General features: G+C 38.8%; 1 protein-coding gene across 2 annotated transcripts; it reads right to left on the minus strand.

The window, feature by feature from the left end:
* Nucleotides 1-3,057: 3,057 nt before the first annotated feature.
* FAM72A (family with sequence similarity 72 member A) lies at nucleotides 3,058-15,882 on the minus strand. Of its 2 annotated transcripts, XM_061382039.1 has the most exons (4): nucleotides 14,804-15,882; nucleotides 12,493-12,570; nucleotides 9,085-9,209; nucleotides 3,058-4,235 (listed from the first exon to the last, which is right to left on the minus strand). In XM_061382039.1, the coding sequence occupies exons 1-4, from the start codon at nucleotides 14,953-14,955 to the stop codon at nucleotides 4,141-4,143; spliced, it is 450 nt and encodes a 149-aa protein (XP_061238023.1). In that variant the 5' UTR covers nucleotides 14,956-15,882; the 3' UTR covers nucleotides 3,058-4,140. The 2 variants fall into 2 exon arrangements, with proteins under 2 accessions (XP_061238023.1, XP_061238024.1); XM_061382040.1 differs by lacking the exon at nucleotides 9,085-9,209 and having other exon boundaries at nucleotides 14,804-14,957.
* Nucleotides 15,883-16,206: the final 324 nt, after the last annotated feature.

Consider the following 16,206-nt stretch of genomic DNA (forward strand, 5'->3'; position numbering starts at 1 on the left):
TCAGTAAGTTTGTCCATTGGATGATAATCAAATGATTCTATGAGAGAATCTTGGAAGAAAGAATCTTTAGCTAAGATTTAAGTACTAAAAATATTCAACCCCAGAGGTACCACAGACATAGACTAATTTTTTCCATCTGTGCAGTTTAGGGTAGATTTGGCATACACTCAATACCAGGCAAGAAAGAAACTATGGTTTAGGCTGCTTTTAAAGTAAAAAAAAAAAAAAAAAAAAAAGGCAGAAAAAGAAACTATTTCCTTTTATAAGCATGAATGTTAGAATAGAGAAAGCCTTCATCGAGCAATTCCTCGCTGAAGCAAGACTGTTTGATCAATGTGCTCTCCTAAGTTTTCCCACTCCCCATTTTTGTTGTAAATAATAGTTGTTTTGTATATCATGATTTATGTATTATGATCACTTCCCCTTCACCAAAGAAAAGTAATATAGGCTATTCTTTATCAGCCACATGTGACTCAGAGGTCAAATGAGCAGTTCTTTGTAAGGTAGACTTCTTAGATTAGCAGTATTTAAAGACCTGGTTTCTAGAATTAGGGATTACTCAAAACATTATGGCTTTAAGATTAGGCCCCACCCAAGATGCATCACCAGAACCTGGTTTTGAGTTTGAGAAACTGACTTGAGAAAAAAGATAAAGGAACAAAACCAACAACAAAAGTCATAGTGGGTGAGCTGATGACTCACTGCCCCTTCCTTGAACTTCAAGAATGACAAGATAGGAGACCATAGGGTAATGAAGCTTCCAAGGATGACAAGATGGAAGAGGGAAGAAAGGCAGTGTCCCACTGCAGACCAGATGTTTCAAGAAAGAGAGGAAATTCAGGGCTTAAAGATTTATATATGTTCTAAGACATTCTAAGGCAACACATATAATTTCCACGGTCAAGTTGTTAAGTGTATCAAAAAAAGGATACTAGGAACTGACTCTGTGTTACCCTATGGACTCTAGCCTGCCAGGCTCCTCGGTTCATGGAATTCTCCAGGCAAGAATACTAGAGTGGATTGCCATGCCCTTCTCCAGGGGATCTTCCCGACCCAGGAAGGCGGTTTTTCCAGTAGTCATGTATGGATGTGAGAGTTGGACCATAAAGAAAGCTGAGCGCCTAAGAACTGATGCTTCTGAACTGTGGTGTTGGAGAAGACTCTCAAGAGTCCCTTGGACTGCAAAGAGATCAAACCAGTCCATCCTAAAGAAAATCAGTCCTGAATATTCATTGGAAGGACTGATGCTGAAGCTCCAATACTTTGGCCACCGGATGCAAAGAACTGACATATTGGAAAAGACCCTGATGCTGGGCAAGACTGAAGGTAGAAGGAGAAGGGGATGATAGAGGATGAGATGGTTGGATGGCATAGCCGACTCTATGGACATGAGTTTGAGTAAACTCCGGGAGTTGGTGATGGACAGGGAAGCCTGGCTGCTGTCTACGGGGCCGCAGAGTCAGACACGACTGAAAGACTGAACTGACAACTCTTGGAAGGCATAGGGAACCACTTATAGTTTAGCAAATAAACCAGATACTCTTAAACTCCAGCCCATTGATTGATACTGCTCTCTGCCCAGAACTCATCCTAGCTGGCAAGCCCCAAATGGGCTTCAAAGCCTGGCTCAAGTGGTTTTTTCTCTGTGTTTCTTAACTTCTATTCTCTCCTACTACTCGGAATGATTATTCTTTTGTTTATGGAGTCATTGAAATTTAAGCATCCCATTCATTAAGTAGATTCATAAGGTTCTACCCTTTCTCAAACTTACTGAATACTCCACAGGGGTATAGGTGAGCCTGTCATTGTGCAATTCTTGGCACACCATATGAGTACAATACAGGTTTGTTGAATTGATTCAAATATTATTAACAGCAGAGGACCAAAGCGTAAACAAATTTTCTAGGCCTGGGAATTATGTTAGGTCTGGAAAGTGTATGTGATATCTCCATATGAGATTCAGCTTTTCAGTCTTAGCAGAGAGCATGTAATTTACTCTTATTTTTAAAAAGTGTCATGAATGTATTTCTCTATATAAAACATTATTAATTCACTTTTGGCTTAGAACTGGCCCTCCCATAACCCAGTTAGCCAAAAGGTAGCTGACTAATTTGAAATCCTCTCCAGCTGGAGTGGAAATGCATTTGGGTTTTGCTTCAATCAGTGAAACTCTGTCTTGCTTTGCTTTTCAAACAGCCTCTCAGTCAACCATAGCCTTTGAAGGCATGAGCAGAAGGGAAGCCAGATGAGCTCTGTTGAATTCTAAAGTTGCCACATTTTCAGCTCTAGCATTAAACTTTTCTTCTCTAATTAAACAAATTAACTAAAGTAGTATATAACGTAGTATCAGTTTACTTTTTTATCTTATCCATTATGCCACCTTGCTCCTGAAATTCTTTAAGAGACGTTTGGTTAAACGAAAAACAAAACAAAACACCAAATTGTTCCACACTCATCTCTTTGGTTCTTTTGGTGAACTTCTGTCAATGCTGATGGTCAGGGTGGAAGAATTTTGGAAAAGTTTTCCAGTGCTAGTAACAGCATTTCTTGAAGCATCTTTTCTCTTTATATAGCAAATGATTAAGCAGTGCCACAGGTCAGTTTTACCCTAAGACCCAGTGAGTTTTTTCAGCCTTGATCAGTCACTAGGCCCTCACCTAGGGCACAAAAAAGGTAGATGTTACCCAGCATGTGTCCCAGCTAAATCAAATCATAGCTGATTCACGTCTGAAGGGGCTCAGAGGGAACAGCATGAAGATTAAGAACAGGAGCTCTAGAGTCAGTCTGCTGTCTGCGTTTGAATCTGGCCACACCTCTGGCTGGTTATGTGACCTTAGACAAGCTTCTTAACTTCTCTATGTCTCACCTGTCTTATCAGTAGAAAAGAAATAATAATGGTAAGTGAATTAAATGTGTAAAGCACTTACATGGTCAGCATGCAATAAATGTTACCTCATATTAAATACTTTATGTTTTTAGGCTACAATAAGAAATATTTTTCTATATATTTTTATTTAAGAAATGTGGATAAAATTGGAAAATTAAAACAAGGCTGGACATTTTTAGAACAAAACTTTATTTACAAAATCATAACTTGGTCTGTTTCGGTATCACTACTGACAAAATGCCTTTGGTTGAAATATAAGTTAAGATGACAGACTGATTTTAGCAGTTCATAAAACAAGATACCAGCACTATCCCATTTTCCTATTCCTGTGTGCCTATGAATACAGTTAAACAAAACAAAATTTAAAAAACCTTTATAATGTACAATGGCTTCAGCAAACCACTTCTTTAATTTTGTTTTCTATTTAAGTGTTGGGACTGAGACAACTAATCTAAAATTTTCTATTTACAGAGAAAGCTCTAGAGAATGGGATAACTTAAAGATGGAGGTTAAAAGGCTTTCACAATACAATATCCATATGACTTTATAAGAATGTAAATAAATAATATTAGTAAACAGTACATATTGAAAATCTTCTGACAAATTCATTTATCCAGCATCATGCTGAGGAATCAAGAGGATTTCTCCATACATTTTAGAGTTTTATTTGCTGATTCACAGTCTTGCTCCATATTAACATAGTTATCGCCAATATAACATGTGATAACCAGTACCCATGGAAACCAAATTTTTATTTTTAAAAATTCTCTGCTAAGCTTTACTTCCCAGCTGTGCTTCCAATATATATACATGCTTATCTGCATGGACTATGCATGGATATAAGCATGGTGGTAAACGTGTGGGTATTTAACGTCCCTTATTCAGGAATGTAAAATTAATGGCATCTGACATCTAACTGTAAGAAAAACTCGCCCAGATTGGAAGATAGCAGAACAACATGTAAAAGATTCTTCTACTTGAATTTAAGAATACATCTATACTGGGAAGAGGGGTGGAAAGACAAAGGGTAGAAGTAGAAGCAGATGTAGAAGAAAAGAACTATATTGGTTCAATAAACTCAGGTAATTAATTTGAGACAACAAATAAATAAATCAACAAATGCTCCATTTTTGTCTTCCGAAAAAAGAAATCATTGATAAATCCTTACTAACAATTTTTAAATTGGTCCATTAATATATTTTTTACAAAAGAAAAAGTTATAATATTACATATTGAATATATCATAATTGTAGTCATCTAATACACTCCTCCGCTGAGATATCTAACATGTCTTCATCTGTATTCTCTTCTACCTCTGGCAAGTTGCCCCAAAGTAGGAAATTTACACCTGAAAACAAAAGGTCACAAAATTATTTTGTGCTGACTACTGTCACAACTCAGAACAAGATATACAAAACCTTTTATGTTAACATTCTTATATGAAATCATAGTGTTAGCAGTTAAGAGAAAAGCTAATAAAAAATGAACTGCAAATAACATGATTGATACCTAGATATTAAAACTATCTAACATCTAGAACATAACCATTCTTTAAACTCTTTTAATTAAGGGCTTCAATTCTAGAATCTTGGAACTCAAAACGATCTCAGGAGTTGATTTACTCAAACCTTGCCTCCAGCTACATTATGTCATAATCACTCTACACTGATAATTTTCAAATCTATTTTAATGATTTTTAAGAATGGAAATCTCATAAGATCTTTTTAGATTAAGTATCTCTTTGGAGGATGCACGGAAAGACTTGAATAAGTTTCCCCATCTCCTCAACAAGGATGGAGCTGCTGGTGCCTTTCTTCTGGTTAAAAAAAGTAGGGTTTTGGAGCCAGTTATAATATGAACTAGGCTGCCCTGGTGGCTTAGGTGGTAAAGAATCCACCTGTAATGCTTGGTCTCAAACCCTAGGTTGGGAAGATCCCCTGGAGAAGGGAATGGCTACCCACTTCAGTATTCTTACCTGGAGAATTGCAAGGACAGAGGAGCCTCGTGAGCTACAGTTCATGGGGCCGCAAAGAGTCAGATACGATCAAGTGACTAACACACACACACACACACACACACACACACACACACATTGTATTATAACTTGAAAGCACTAAGTTGAAAAAAAATACTATTATTAACTGACATCATGGAGAGCCAATAAGAAAGCAAATCTCAACTGTCCAGTTGTCAGTATGGACACAGGGAGGACTCAGCAACTCTGCATATCCACACTACACAGTGGGCTTCCCTGGTGGCTCAGGTGGTAAAGAATACGCCTGCAAAGCAGGAGACCCAGGTTTGATCCCTGGGGTGGGAAAATACCCTAGAGAAGGGAATGGCAACCCACTCCAGTATTCTTGCCTAGGAAATCCCAATGGACAGAGTCCTAGTGGGCTATACAGTTCATGAGGTGACAGAGTCAGACACAACTTAGTGAGTAACACTTTGACACTGACTTGAGATAGTGGCCACGTGGTGGAATGGAATAAGCCAGGGTTTGGAGATTTGGTTTCAATCCAGTTTCCACCACTAACAGTATAATGGATGTGTTTACTACTTTAACTACAAATGTATATAACCATAGGCAATATACATTATTATTTTGTGTATCTAAATTTTTACATTATAGTATTATATGTATCTCTTCTAATTTGCTTTTTTCTTTCAATATTATGTTTTTGAGATCTGCCTATGTCCATATGTGTAGATTTAGCTTATTTAGCTCATTTCTTTTTATTTCTGTTGGACATTCCATTGTATGAATTAAAAAAAAATACAATCTTAAATTTAGCCCATCACTCATCCTTTTCTCTAACCGTCCATTTTGCACAGGTGCCCAAGGAGACACGCACAAAGATGTGCACCGCTACATGGTTAAACAGTGAAAACAATTAACTGTCTCTCTTGGCTGAGATACTGGAACTTAACCAGGCAAGAAATTAGCATCTACTTGATGCATAATGATGTCTATCATATTATTTTATATAATTTTTGTATGTATGAATCATTTACAATAAAAGCACTTCTTTTCCCCCAAGAATGAATGACGTTTTGCTTTTGAACAGATGACAGGATAGTAAGGAATCTCTAGGCTGAAATCTAAGGGACAATTAGAATGCATAAAGGTAAATGGAGAGCTGAACACAACCTATGTTTGAGGGCATTTGCCAATTCCAGGGAATTTGAACTGAGGTCTCCCAAGCCCCTTCAAGAGAGTCTCAGGAAATCAGGTCTACACGTGAAGGCTAACCTAGAACATAGACTTCCTGAGGCCCTTTCAGTCTAAACATTCTAGAATTTTATAAAGCTTGTGTACAGATTCCTTTGATGTTGCTGATTCAGGTGATTCAAGGACAGTCGCAATGCCATGAGCAATTCTGTTTTATATGAAGCATCTAGAAAAATCTTCCTTCAAATCATAATATTAGGGTTACAGAGGAGAAGTTTGATATTCTTGGAGTCAATACTCAGAGACATGAGTGGCTCGGCACAATTAGTTCAAAGGAGAAAAAAAATAAACTGAGAGACTGGATCTGACAGAAGCAGCACCTTCCTTTCACTGTTAACAAGGAGGAAGGAAATCCTGTGATACATCTGTTTCTCATGGATTAGATTCAATGCAAATGGAAAAATGCTGGGCTTTTCTCTTTGAAAAATTGACCAATATTAAAAAGTAAATCAAAACTGAAAAACCTCCACCCCATGTTTTGAATTCTATGAAGCAGGAAAAACAGTATCAAAGCAGAAACTTCCTTTAATATGTTCCATGAGCAACACAAACGTAAAACTGGAGGCCTAAATTAGGAGCCTATATCTCACTTAGGGGAGTTCAGAGAAGTCTTCGCTCAAAAATGGCCTTCTTAACATTCTAGAGCCTTAAATTAAGGCCTCCAAATGATGGGTTGAGAGTCACAAATGAAAGTCAGGTGATTTTTTTTTTTTTTAAAAGAGTCTATCAAAACCCAAGCATAATTGAAAGGTTTAAAGACCCTAACAACCCAGCTAACAACTCAAGATCTCGTAGTCTGTGAAGGCAAATCATACTTAAAAAAAGAAACAAAAAAGAATATAAGTTCTGAAGGAAACTAAAACATACATTTAAAAACCTGAGAATGTTAGTGCCAAATTAGATTGTCACATTATTTAAACTTTTTCTGTAAACTAAAGTTCTATAAACTTTAGTTCCCACTAAAAAAAGTCTCACTAAAAGTCACCTTGGTGTGTTAAGCAGGTATTAGACACTGAGAACATGTGTCCTATAGCAAAACTGACAGGTTGCAGACAATATAAAATGTATTATGTAGATATGCTTTAAGAATTTGTTGTATATTTTTCTACTAAATAATCAGTTCAACATATTGGTATTAAATATTTTCCTTGACTAAACTTTCATCATAATTTATTAATATAGATGTCAAAATGTCTGTTTTTATCCTGAAGTAACATCACCAAACACAGTTCACCTAGTTATCCTTCCCCCCAGCTCCCAGTGACCCTAGCCTCTTCCCTTTTCTTAAACACACACACCCATACATACAATTGGCTGACAAATCTAAATTATTCCAAAATTTTCTGGAGCCATATTATATATCAAAGCAGCAATTTAGAGCAATTAAAATATTAATTTTAAAAGACCAAGAAATCCAGCCAAGTTTGATGTTCTTAAATATGATGTTGAAAACAGAAATGCAAAGAAAGGCAATGCCAAAGAATGCTCAAACTACCGCACAATTGCACTCATCTCACACGCTAGTAAAGTAATGCTCAAAATTCTCCAAGCCAGACTTTAGCAATATGTGAACTTCCAGATGTTCAGGGTGGTTTTAGAAAAGGCAGAGGAACCAGAGATCAAATTGCCAACATCTGCTGGATCATCGAAAAAGCAAGAGAGTTCCAGAAAAACATCTATTTCTGCTTTATTGACTATGCTAAAGCCTTTGACTGTGTGGATCACAATAAACTGTGGAAAATTCTGAAAGAGATGGGAATACCAGACCACCTGATTTGCCTCTTGAGAAATTTGTATGCAGGTCAGGAAGCAACAGTTAGAACTGGACATGGAACAATAGACTGGTTCCAATTAGGAAAAGGAGTATGTCAAAGCTGTATATTGTCACTCTACTTATTTAACTTATATGCAGAGTACATCATGAGAAACACTGGGCTGGAGCAAGATTGCCGGGAGAAATATCAATAACCTCAGATATGCAGATGACACCACCCTTATGGCAGAAAGTGAAGAAGAACTAAAGAGCCTCTTGATGAAAGTGAAAGAGGAGAGTGAAAAAGTTGGCTTTAAGCTCAACATCCAGAAAACTAAGATCACGGCATTTGGTCCCATCACTTCATGGCAAATAGATGGGGAAACAGTGAAAACAGTGGCTGACTTTATTTTTCTGGGCTCCAAAATTACTGAAGATGGTGACTGCAGCCATGAAATTAAAAGACGCTTGCTCCTTGGAAAGAAAGTTATGACCAACCTAGATAGCATATTGAAAAGCAGAGACATTACTTTGCCAACAGAGGTCTGTCCAGTCAAGGCTATGGTTTTTCCTGTGGTCATGTATGGATGTGAGAGTTGGACTATAAAGAAAGCTGAGTGCAGAAGAATTGATGCTTTTGAACTGTGGTGTTAGAGAAGACTCTTGAGAGTTCCTTGGACTGCAAGGAGATCCAACCAGTCCATCCTAAAGGAGATCAGTCCTGGGTGTTCATTGGAAGGATTGATGTTGAAACTGAAACTCCAATACTTCAGCCACCTGATGCGAAGAGCTGACTCATTAGAAAAGACCCTGATGCTCAGAAAGATTGAGAGCAGGAGGAGAAGGGGATGACAGAGGATGAGATGGATGGATGGTGTCACCAACTCAATGGACATGGGTTTGGGTACACTCTGGGAGTTGGTGATGGACAGGGAGGGCTGGCATGCTGCAGTTCAAGGGGTCGCAAAGAGTCAGACACGACTGAGCGACTGAACTGAACTGAACTGAAATATGATCTTGAAAACAGAAATGCAATGAGTTCTGGCTAGTATTTGTTTCTATAAGTAAATGTTTGGGATAAAATTTTCAAAGTTCTACTCTAGTGGATACAACCCAGGTGAGAAAGTCTCAGATGGGATCCTGAAATGATCTATGGAGAGGTTCACTCAAATATTGATAGACAAATGTTACAGGAATTAAATTGTTTCTTACCAGTAGAGTCTAGTCTGTTAATACCATAAACTGCCTGGCTGTGAAACATCCAGAAGTGTCCGTTGTTGCAGGAAAGAAGGCAGGAACAACATGGAACAATCACGTGATAACCTACAATGTTCCCACTAAAAAGGAAAGTAAATATTATTATATATAAGGTAATATCCGACCATGCAAACCTTTTAATGTGCTAATGTAAATAGACAGACCATATAAAGATCTCATTTCCTCCTAACAACCTCGTTTTCTGGGATCTTTGGGATGGGAGTTACTGTAATAATAGTTAAGAGTTCTACTGTCAAATGGGAAAAGAGTCTTTAATGAAATAATAGTAACATATTCTCAATTTCTTTGTTAGTATTGTTTTATGCATTGTCCCTTCAGAAGTTAGTTTCTAGTTGCCCTAAGCTTGTGATTAGTCCAAAATTGATGGGCTGTACAGACAAAATACATTAAATAAACCCTGATGTGTGGATAAAAGGTTTTTGCTCTCCCCAGGACTATGGTAAATTGGGTTCTTATATGTTCCCGCTCCATGCCAGCACCTAAAAACTGTTTCAACAGATGGAGGAGTAGGAAGACAGCATGAGCCCATGAAAACTGAACACAAGCTGGCTGCTCTAATTTTAGTCTCAGTGTTTTTGAAGGAATTCAGAAATGAAGCAAATCCACAGCTCCTAGAGAAAGTCTCAAAAGTTTTTACTGTCTCCAGGGTTATCCTTCTTATTAGAAACACCTCACTCTTCCATAGGTTTTTCTTCCCTATCTGATCACTTTAAATAGACTGAATATACAGGGAACATTTTAGCTAGCACTGTTTTGTTTTTTAAATGACAACATGAACTGCTTATACCTTGAGTTGTAAAAATTCCTATTATAGCTTGTTCCCACCCTATGAAATGTGAGTCAGTCATTTTTGTGACGCCCTATAAAACTACTGTAAAAGGTACCAGTCCACCTAAAACATATTCTAATCATAATCTTCTTGAAAGGCAAACGAATGAAAGCAAAAGTTGTTCTTGCATTAGACTGACAGTTATTTGTAAGGCTATATTACAAGAATAAATTCTACAGTTTTAATTACCACCCATATTCATTCATTCATCCACTCATACCGCTAATATTTACAGAGCATCTACTACGTGTCAGGTACTGTTCTAGGTGCTAGGAATAAAGCCCTTGTGTTCATGGAGCTAACATTCTTGTAGGTACACCTCAGATCATTTTGCTCCCTTATTAAAACTCCTTCAATGGCTTTCCATTGGCCAAAAATGAAAACCCAAAGACCTTTCCTACCAAAGTTTGAAAGTGAAAGTGAAAATTGCTCGGTTGTGCCGACTCTTTGGGACCCCATGGACTATACGGTCCATGGAATTCTCCAGGCCAGAATACTGGAGTGGGTAACCTTTCCCTCCCCCAGGGGATCTTCCCAATCCAGGGATCGAACCCAGGTCTCCTTCATTGCAGGCGGATTCTTTAGCAGCTGAGCCACAAGGGAAGCCCAAGAATACTGGAGTGGGTAGCCTATCCCTTCTCCAAACCAGAGTGTAGATCTGTGCTATCCAAAATGTGACTACTGAGCACTTGAATTGGCTAGCCTGAACTGAAATGTGCTGGAAGTATAAAAAATAAACTTGATTTCAAAGACTAAGAATAAAAAATAAAAATAAGAATGTAAAAATATTTCATTAATAATTTTTCATGTTAGTTACATATTGAAATGATAATACTTGGATAATGGATATTTAGGTTAAGTAAAATGTCCAATAAAATTAATTTCAGGACTTCCTTGGTAGTCTAGTGGTTAAGAATCCACCTGCTAATGCAGGGGACACGGGTTTGATCCCTGGTCTAGAAGACTTCACATGCTGTGGAGCAGCTAAGCTGTGTGCTGCAAGTACTAGGCCATGCTCTAGAGCTCACAAGCCGTAGCTCCTAGCCTGCGTTCTAGGGCTCACGGGCCCCAGATGCTGAGCCTGAGTGCTAACACTACTGAAGTCAGTGTGCCTCAGAGCCTGTGCTCCACAGCAAGAGACGCCACCACAATGAGAAGCCTGCACACCACAACTAGAGAGTAGCCCCTCTCGCTGTAGCTAAAGAAAGCCCGTGTGCAGCAACGAAGGCCCAGTGCAGCCAAACATAAATTAAAAACAATAAAATGGTTTAAAAATAAATTTCATTTGTTTTTATAAAAAATAAAAAGAAGTGACTTGAAATTTTTAAATTACATATGTGGCTTGCACACTTCTATTTGATGGTGTTGCTCTGGACTATCTGGATTCTGAGTACATCTCTAATCTACCCAAACTCTCTCACCTAATGTTCACAATGTCTCAGCCACACTGTCCATTGTCTTTTCTATTAGTTGATATGTTCTTCTTGCCTTGGCTGTTCCCTCTGCTTAGAACATTCTTCCTTTGGCTCCACTTAGCTCAGTTTTTAGGATTCAATTCCAATGTTAATTTCCCTGACCATGTTATCTAAAATAACTCTTACCTACTCTCTCAACCTTTATTATTCTCTATCATTTATTATTATTATTTCCTTTGGAGTACTTCCCACCCTATTCAAGATCTTATTTATTTAAATATCTTATTGATTGATTGATGGCCTTCCTACCAGAATAAAATGTTCAAAGGTCTTTGATTTTGTCTTCTTTATTGCTGGATTTCAGCCTCTAGAACAATGATGAGCACGTGGTAGGACCTCAATAGACAGTTTAAATGAATGAATGAAAGAAATTAGTCATGACCACACAAAGAGTTTGCTAATTCAAATGATCAAAATTTATAATCCCAATCCTATTTAAATGAGAAAATCTCAACTGTTTTTTCCCTAGGATTGAATCCCATAGGATTAATTATACTCAAGTCTGTTTGCCTCTCAAAAAATTATAGTAACAGCTTTCATCTGAGTTGTAATTTATAGTTTACCAAGCCTTTGAACATTCATAATTCACTTGATATTCACAACAACTCTATAGGTAAATACAAAAAATATTTTAATTTTTATCTCAAGATATCTTCTTGAGATAAAAATTAAATAAGGAAACAGAGGTTCAGAGGTTTAACACATTTACTCAAGGTAATAAGGATAGGACCAAGGCTCAAACCTGACTTTTATTACTGTAAATCTAAGTGTTTCCCCCACCCCCCAAACTACACTGCCATTTTCTGAAAGTTAAAGCAGGTATTTGTTAATGCACTTCGAAAAATTATAAAGTCATATACAAATGTAAAGTGAATTAAGACTTTTAAAAGACAGTTCTAAGTAACAAATGGTTTTTCAACTGTTCACTGCATGGGTGATAACCACTGCTTGATGCAGCCCACTGAACCTTTCTCTGTACTTCAGTGTCAACATTCATCTCCCAAACCCAGGGCTATTTGGAATATTGCCACACGTTACCATTTTAAACATGCGATGTCCTTCAGTTTACATTTGCAGATTTCAGTGAAATAGCATCTTCCAATGAAGTCCACTGCACTAGATGGAAAAGTTTAGAGATAGTCAAACGTACCTTTAAAAGAATGTTGTGAAAAACATAAAGTAAAATTTGCTATTTTAACCATTTTTAAGTGGATAGTTCATAAGTGTTAAGTGTATTCACATTTTTTTGTGCAACAAATCTACAAGCTTTTTTCATCTTGCAAAACTGAAAGTCTATACCAATTAAATAACAATTCTTCATTTCCCTCTTCCCCCAGAACCTGGCCACCACCATTCTACTTTCTGTTTCTATGAATATGACTACTTTAGATACCACAGATAAGTGGAATAATACAGTATTTGTCTTTTTGTGATTGACTTATTTTTCTTAGCATAACATCTTCAAGGTCCATCCATGTAACATGTAAGAGGCAGGATATCCTTCCTTTTAAAGGATGGATAATATTTCATTATATGCATATACCACATTTTGTTTATTCATTCATTGCTGTACATTTGGGCTGCTTCAACCTCTTGATTATTGCAAACAATAAGAACTTGAATGTGCAGATATTTCTTCTAGATCTTGCACTAAATTCTTTTGGATATATACTCAGAAGTGGGATTGTTGGATCATATGGTAAATCTATTTTCAAGTTTTTGAGGAATTGCCATGTTATTTTCCCTAGTAGTGGCATCATTTCACATTCCTACCAACAGTGCACTAGGGTTCCAATTTTTCCATACCCTTGCCACAATATGTACTTTTGATTGTGATTTAGCATGAATTTTATAGACAGGAGCTGAAAGGGACACTAAGAGAAATTGTAAGAGAACTATAGTATATGTTGCAAGGGCAAATAAATATTTGTGAGCTCACTATAAATATGACCAACCTTCCAGTCAAAAAATCTTATGCATTCATTGGTTCACACACATCTTAGTACGTTAATCCAACACCATTGTAAGCCCTACATGGAAGAGTAGTAAAGAGAAATGACTTGGTCATATTAACAGTTCACATACGTGAGCCCTCCTTATAACTATTCTATACTTACCATAGCTAGTGCAAAGACAAATGGGTTAATAATTAAAACTGTTGTTTCTGTATGTGTTACTGAAAATAAAAAACAAAAAATCACTGAAACTTTGCAATGTAGGGTCCAGATTTATTGTCTAGTGCTTTTTCTTTTTGCAACACATACACACACAGACAGAGGTAGTTATAATAATCCATTTATCTCTATACTAAATGAGGGCCTTTAGCTTTGCCATTATGCATGACTACACTCAAACCAATGCAGACAAGATTTCAAGGGAGGAACGTTCACAGCTTTGAGTATATTTAATTTTTTAAAAAGTTTCTATCATCATCATGAAATTCATTTTAAAGTATTCTGTTTATTGGTGTGCTTCATCTGGCTCTGTGTCTAAAGAAGAGCTGTCCATGTATATTTTGGATAATTTCTCTTTTGCTTTTGTGACAAAGTTTCAATAAAGAGTAAAATCTTGAAAACCATGTATAGGCACATACATGTTGACTATAGAAAGTACCTTTTTGAGTTAGAAAAAAGTATATTTAAATCAAATAAAGTGGCTATTTTTCTAAACAGGAAGCAAATTCTTAAAGATTCTACACCCAAAAGTGGGTAGTGACTGAAAACAGAATTTAAAAGGATTTAAGTATGCAAACAAATGCATAATATCTAAAGTAGGCTTTATGGGAGACACAGATTATTTTAGGGCTGTCTCTATTTCATCCCATAAAGATCTGTATGACTTGCTCATTCAGAGTGAGGGAGATTACAAGGAAAGAGTATTGAATTAGGTGGACAACGGATCTGATTCAGCATGCCCATTGCCCCCGCCCCGAAAAAGGTAGAAAACTAGGAAATGTTTTTTGGAGTGAAAGTTTATGAATAAAAACAAAAAACTTAAATGATCTTTCTTCTCCAGCAGTACAGAGAATCTTGCTTAAATTACCTAGCCTCTCAAGTCATGGACTTGATCCAGTGAGAGGTTGGTTGGGTAGGGCCAGGGATTCAACTTAAGGGATCACATGACTATAATTGAACTAGAAACATTACATCAGGACTGACCACTCTGGTTAAACCACAGACTTTGTCCAGACAGTCTGCCCCCTTAGTTAAACTCCAAGGGGGATCATCAGACTGTTGGGAGTGGCTGGAACACCAAAATGATAACCTCCTTGTTGACTCCGAGAGGTTCAAGCCATACACTTTTCCCATTTAGTTAAAGGCTACCGCTGCCCGCCACTAGCATGACTTACTTGGTAGGAGGGATGTCTGTAGAGAAAAGGTCTATTTCAGTGTCAGCCAGCAAAACAGCCTTCATTCCCCTAGAGCTGAGCACTTGTTTACAGAATTTGCAACACAGGATGGACACGCGCCGGTCCTTGAAACTACAGCTGCTGGTAGACATGGCGTCTCGGGAGGATGAGGTGTGGGATTTTGGAGCAATACCCTCCCTAGTTTGATTCCCCCAGGCTAAAAAGCAAATTGTGAGGCCTCAAGCTTTTCTAAGCCCGAAAATTGAGAAGGATATGAGTTCTTTTCTGTTTTCCCGTTCAAGGGTAAAAGTAATATTTAATGAGTAGGAACAGAGAAGTAACAATCTTGCCTTTCTCTTTAACTTTCGGGGGGAAGGGAGAGGAGTTTGAAGTGGGAAGCAGGCAAGCTGCAAGGTGCCTCGGGGAACTTCTCTACAGTTTTCCTCTCCTATTTGAAGGATCGTCTGTTCTTTAGTTCCTTTTGCAATTCCCTTAGCTTCTCGCCGACAGGATTTTATCTACAGGTTCCTACTCAAGCCCTCTCGCTCGGAGCGCTCCGATTCCTCTCTCTCTCGGATACGGGGCTAAGGTTCCCTACCCACGTCTCCTCTGTGGAAATCTTTCTCCTCTCCTCAGGATTCAGAAACCCACTCAGTTTTTCCCACAGGCGAGTGTGGGTATCCCTTAACCCTCCCGCCACCCTCCTCCTCTCTGCCAGTTCTCGAGACCCCGGCTTCACTTGTTTCCTGGCACAGCCCCCAGGCTTCAGCGTGCGGGGTCTCGCGTCGTTCCTCCTGCGTCTCCCTCCCCTCCGCTTTCCCTCGCGGCTCCCGCCGATCCCTCGTCTTTCCCGAGCGGCCGCTCCAGAGTGCGGGGGGCTGTCGGCAGGGCGGGGCAGAGGTCTCTTTGCGGGTTCGGTCGGCGTTGGGGGGGTCTCTGCCACCGCACACGTCGCTTTTTGCTCGCTCTTCCGCTCTCGGGCTTTCCAACCCGCTGTCAGTTTGAATCGGCCGGCGCCGTGCACCGATTGGGAGAACTAGAGTTCGCCCACGTCCCGCATTGGAAGGCTCCGGAGCCGGCCTCTGAGGCGATCTCAGTGGCCAGGAACGCCGACGCCCCGCCCCAGTAACGGTGCCTAGATAAAACTCGGCTTGCTGGTTGGCAGAGCTTGGCCCCGCCTCTGATCTCATTGGTCCGCTCGCGAGGATTCGGCTAGCCCGAGTGAGAGAACAAGGCACGCCCACCGCCCTTCTCATTGGCAGACGTTCCATAGGCCCCGCCGCGCTCTACTCTGCATTGGCTAGAATTCTCCACAATGCCCCGCCTCTCTTCCCCCGGTCCAATCGGCCGCGCCTCCCCTCAGAAGTGTGTGTTTGGCTGTTGGTTCTCTCTTAATCCCGCCC

This window comes from Bos javanicus, chromosome 16 (assembly GCF_032452875.1).
Source record: "Bos javanicus breed banteng chromosome 16, ARS-OSU_banteng_1.0, whole genome shotgun sequence".
In the NCBI taxonomy this organism is placed as follows: domain Eukaryota; kingdom Metazoa; phylum Chordata; class Mammalia; order Artiodactyla; family Bovidae; genus Bos; species Bos javanicus.

Coding starts and splice junctions, on each gene's coding strand:
- FAM72A (XM_061382039.1), bottom strand. CDS start 14,955: ATGTCTACCAGCAGCTGTAGTTTCAAGGACCGGCGCGTGTCCATCCTG. Junction 9,210..12,492: donor GACATCGCATGTTTAAAATG/GTAACGTGTGGC, acceptor TTTCCTTTTTAG/TGGGAACATTGTAGGTTATC. Junction 4,236..9,084: donor TAACAGACTAGACTCTACTG/GTAAGAAACAAT, acceptor TTTTGTTTTCAG/GTGTAAATTTCCTACTTTGG.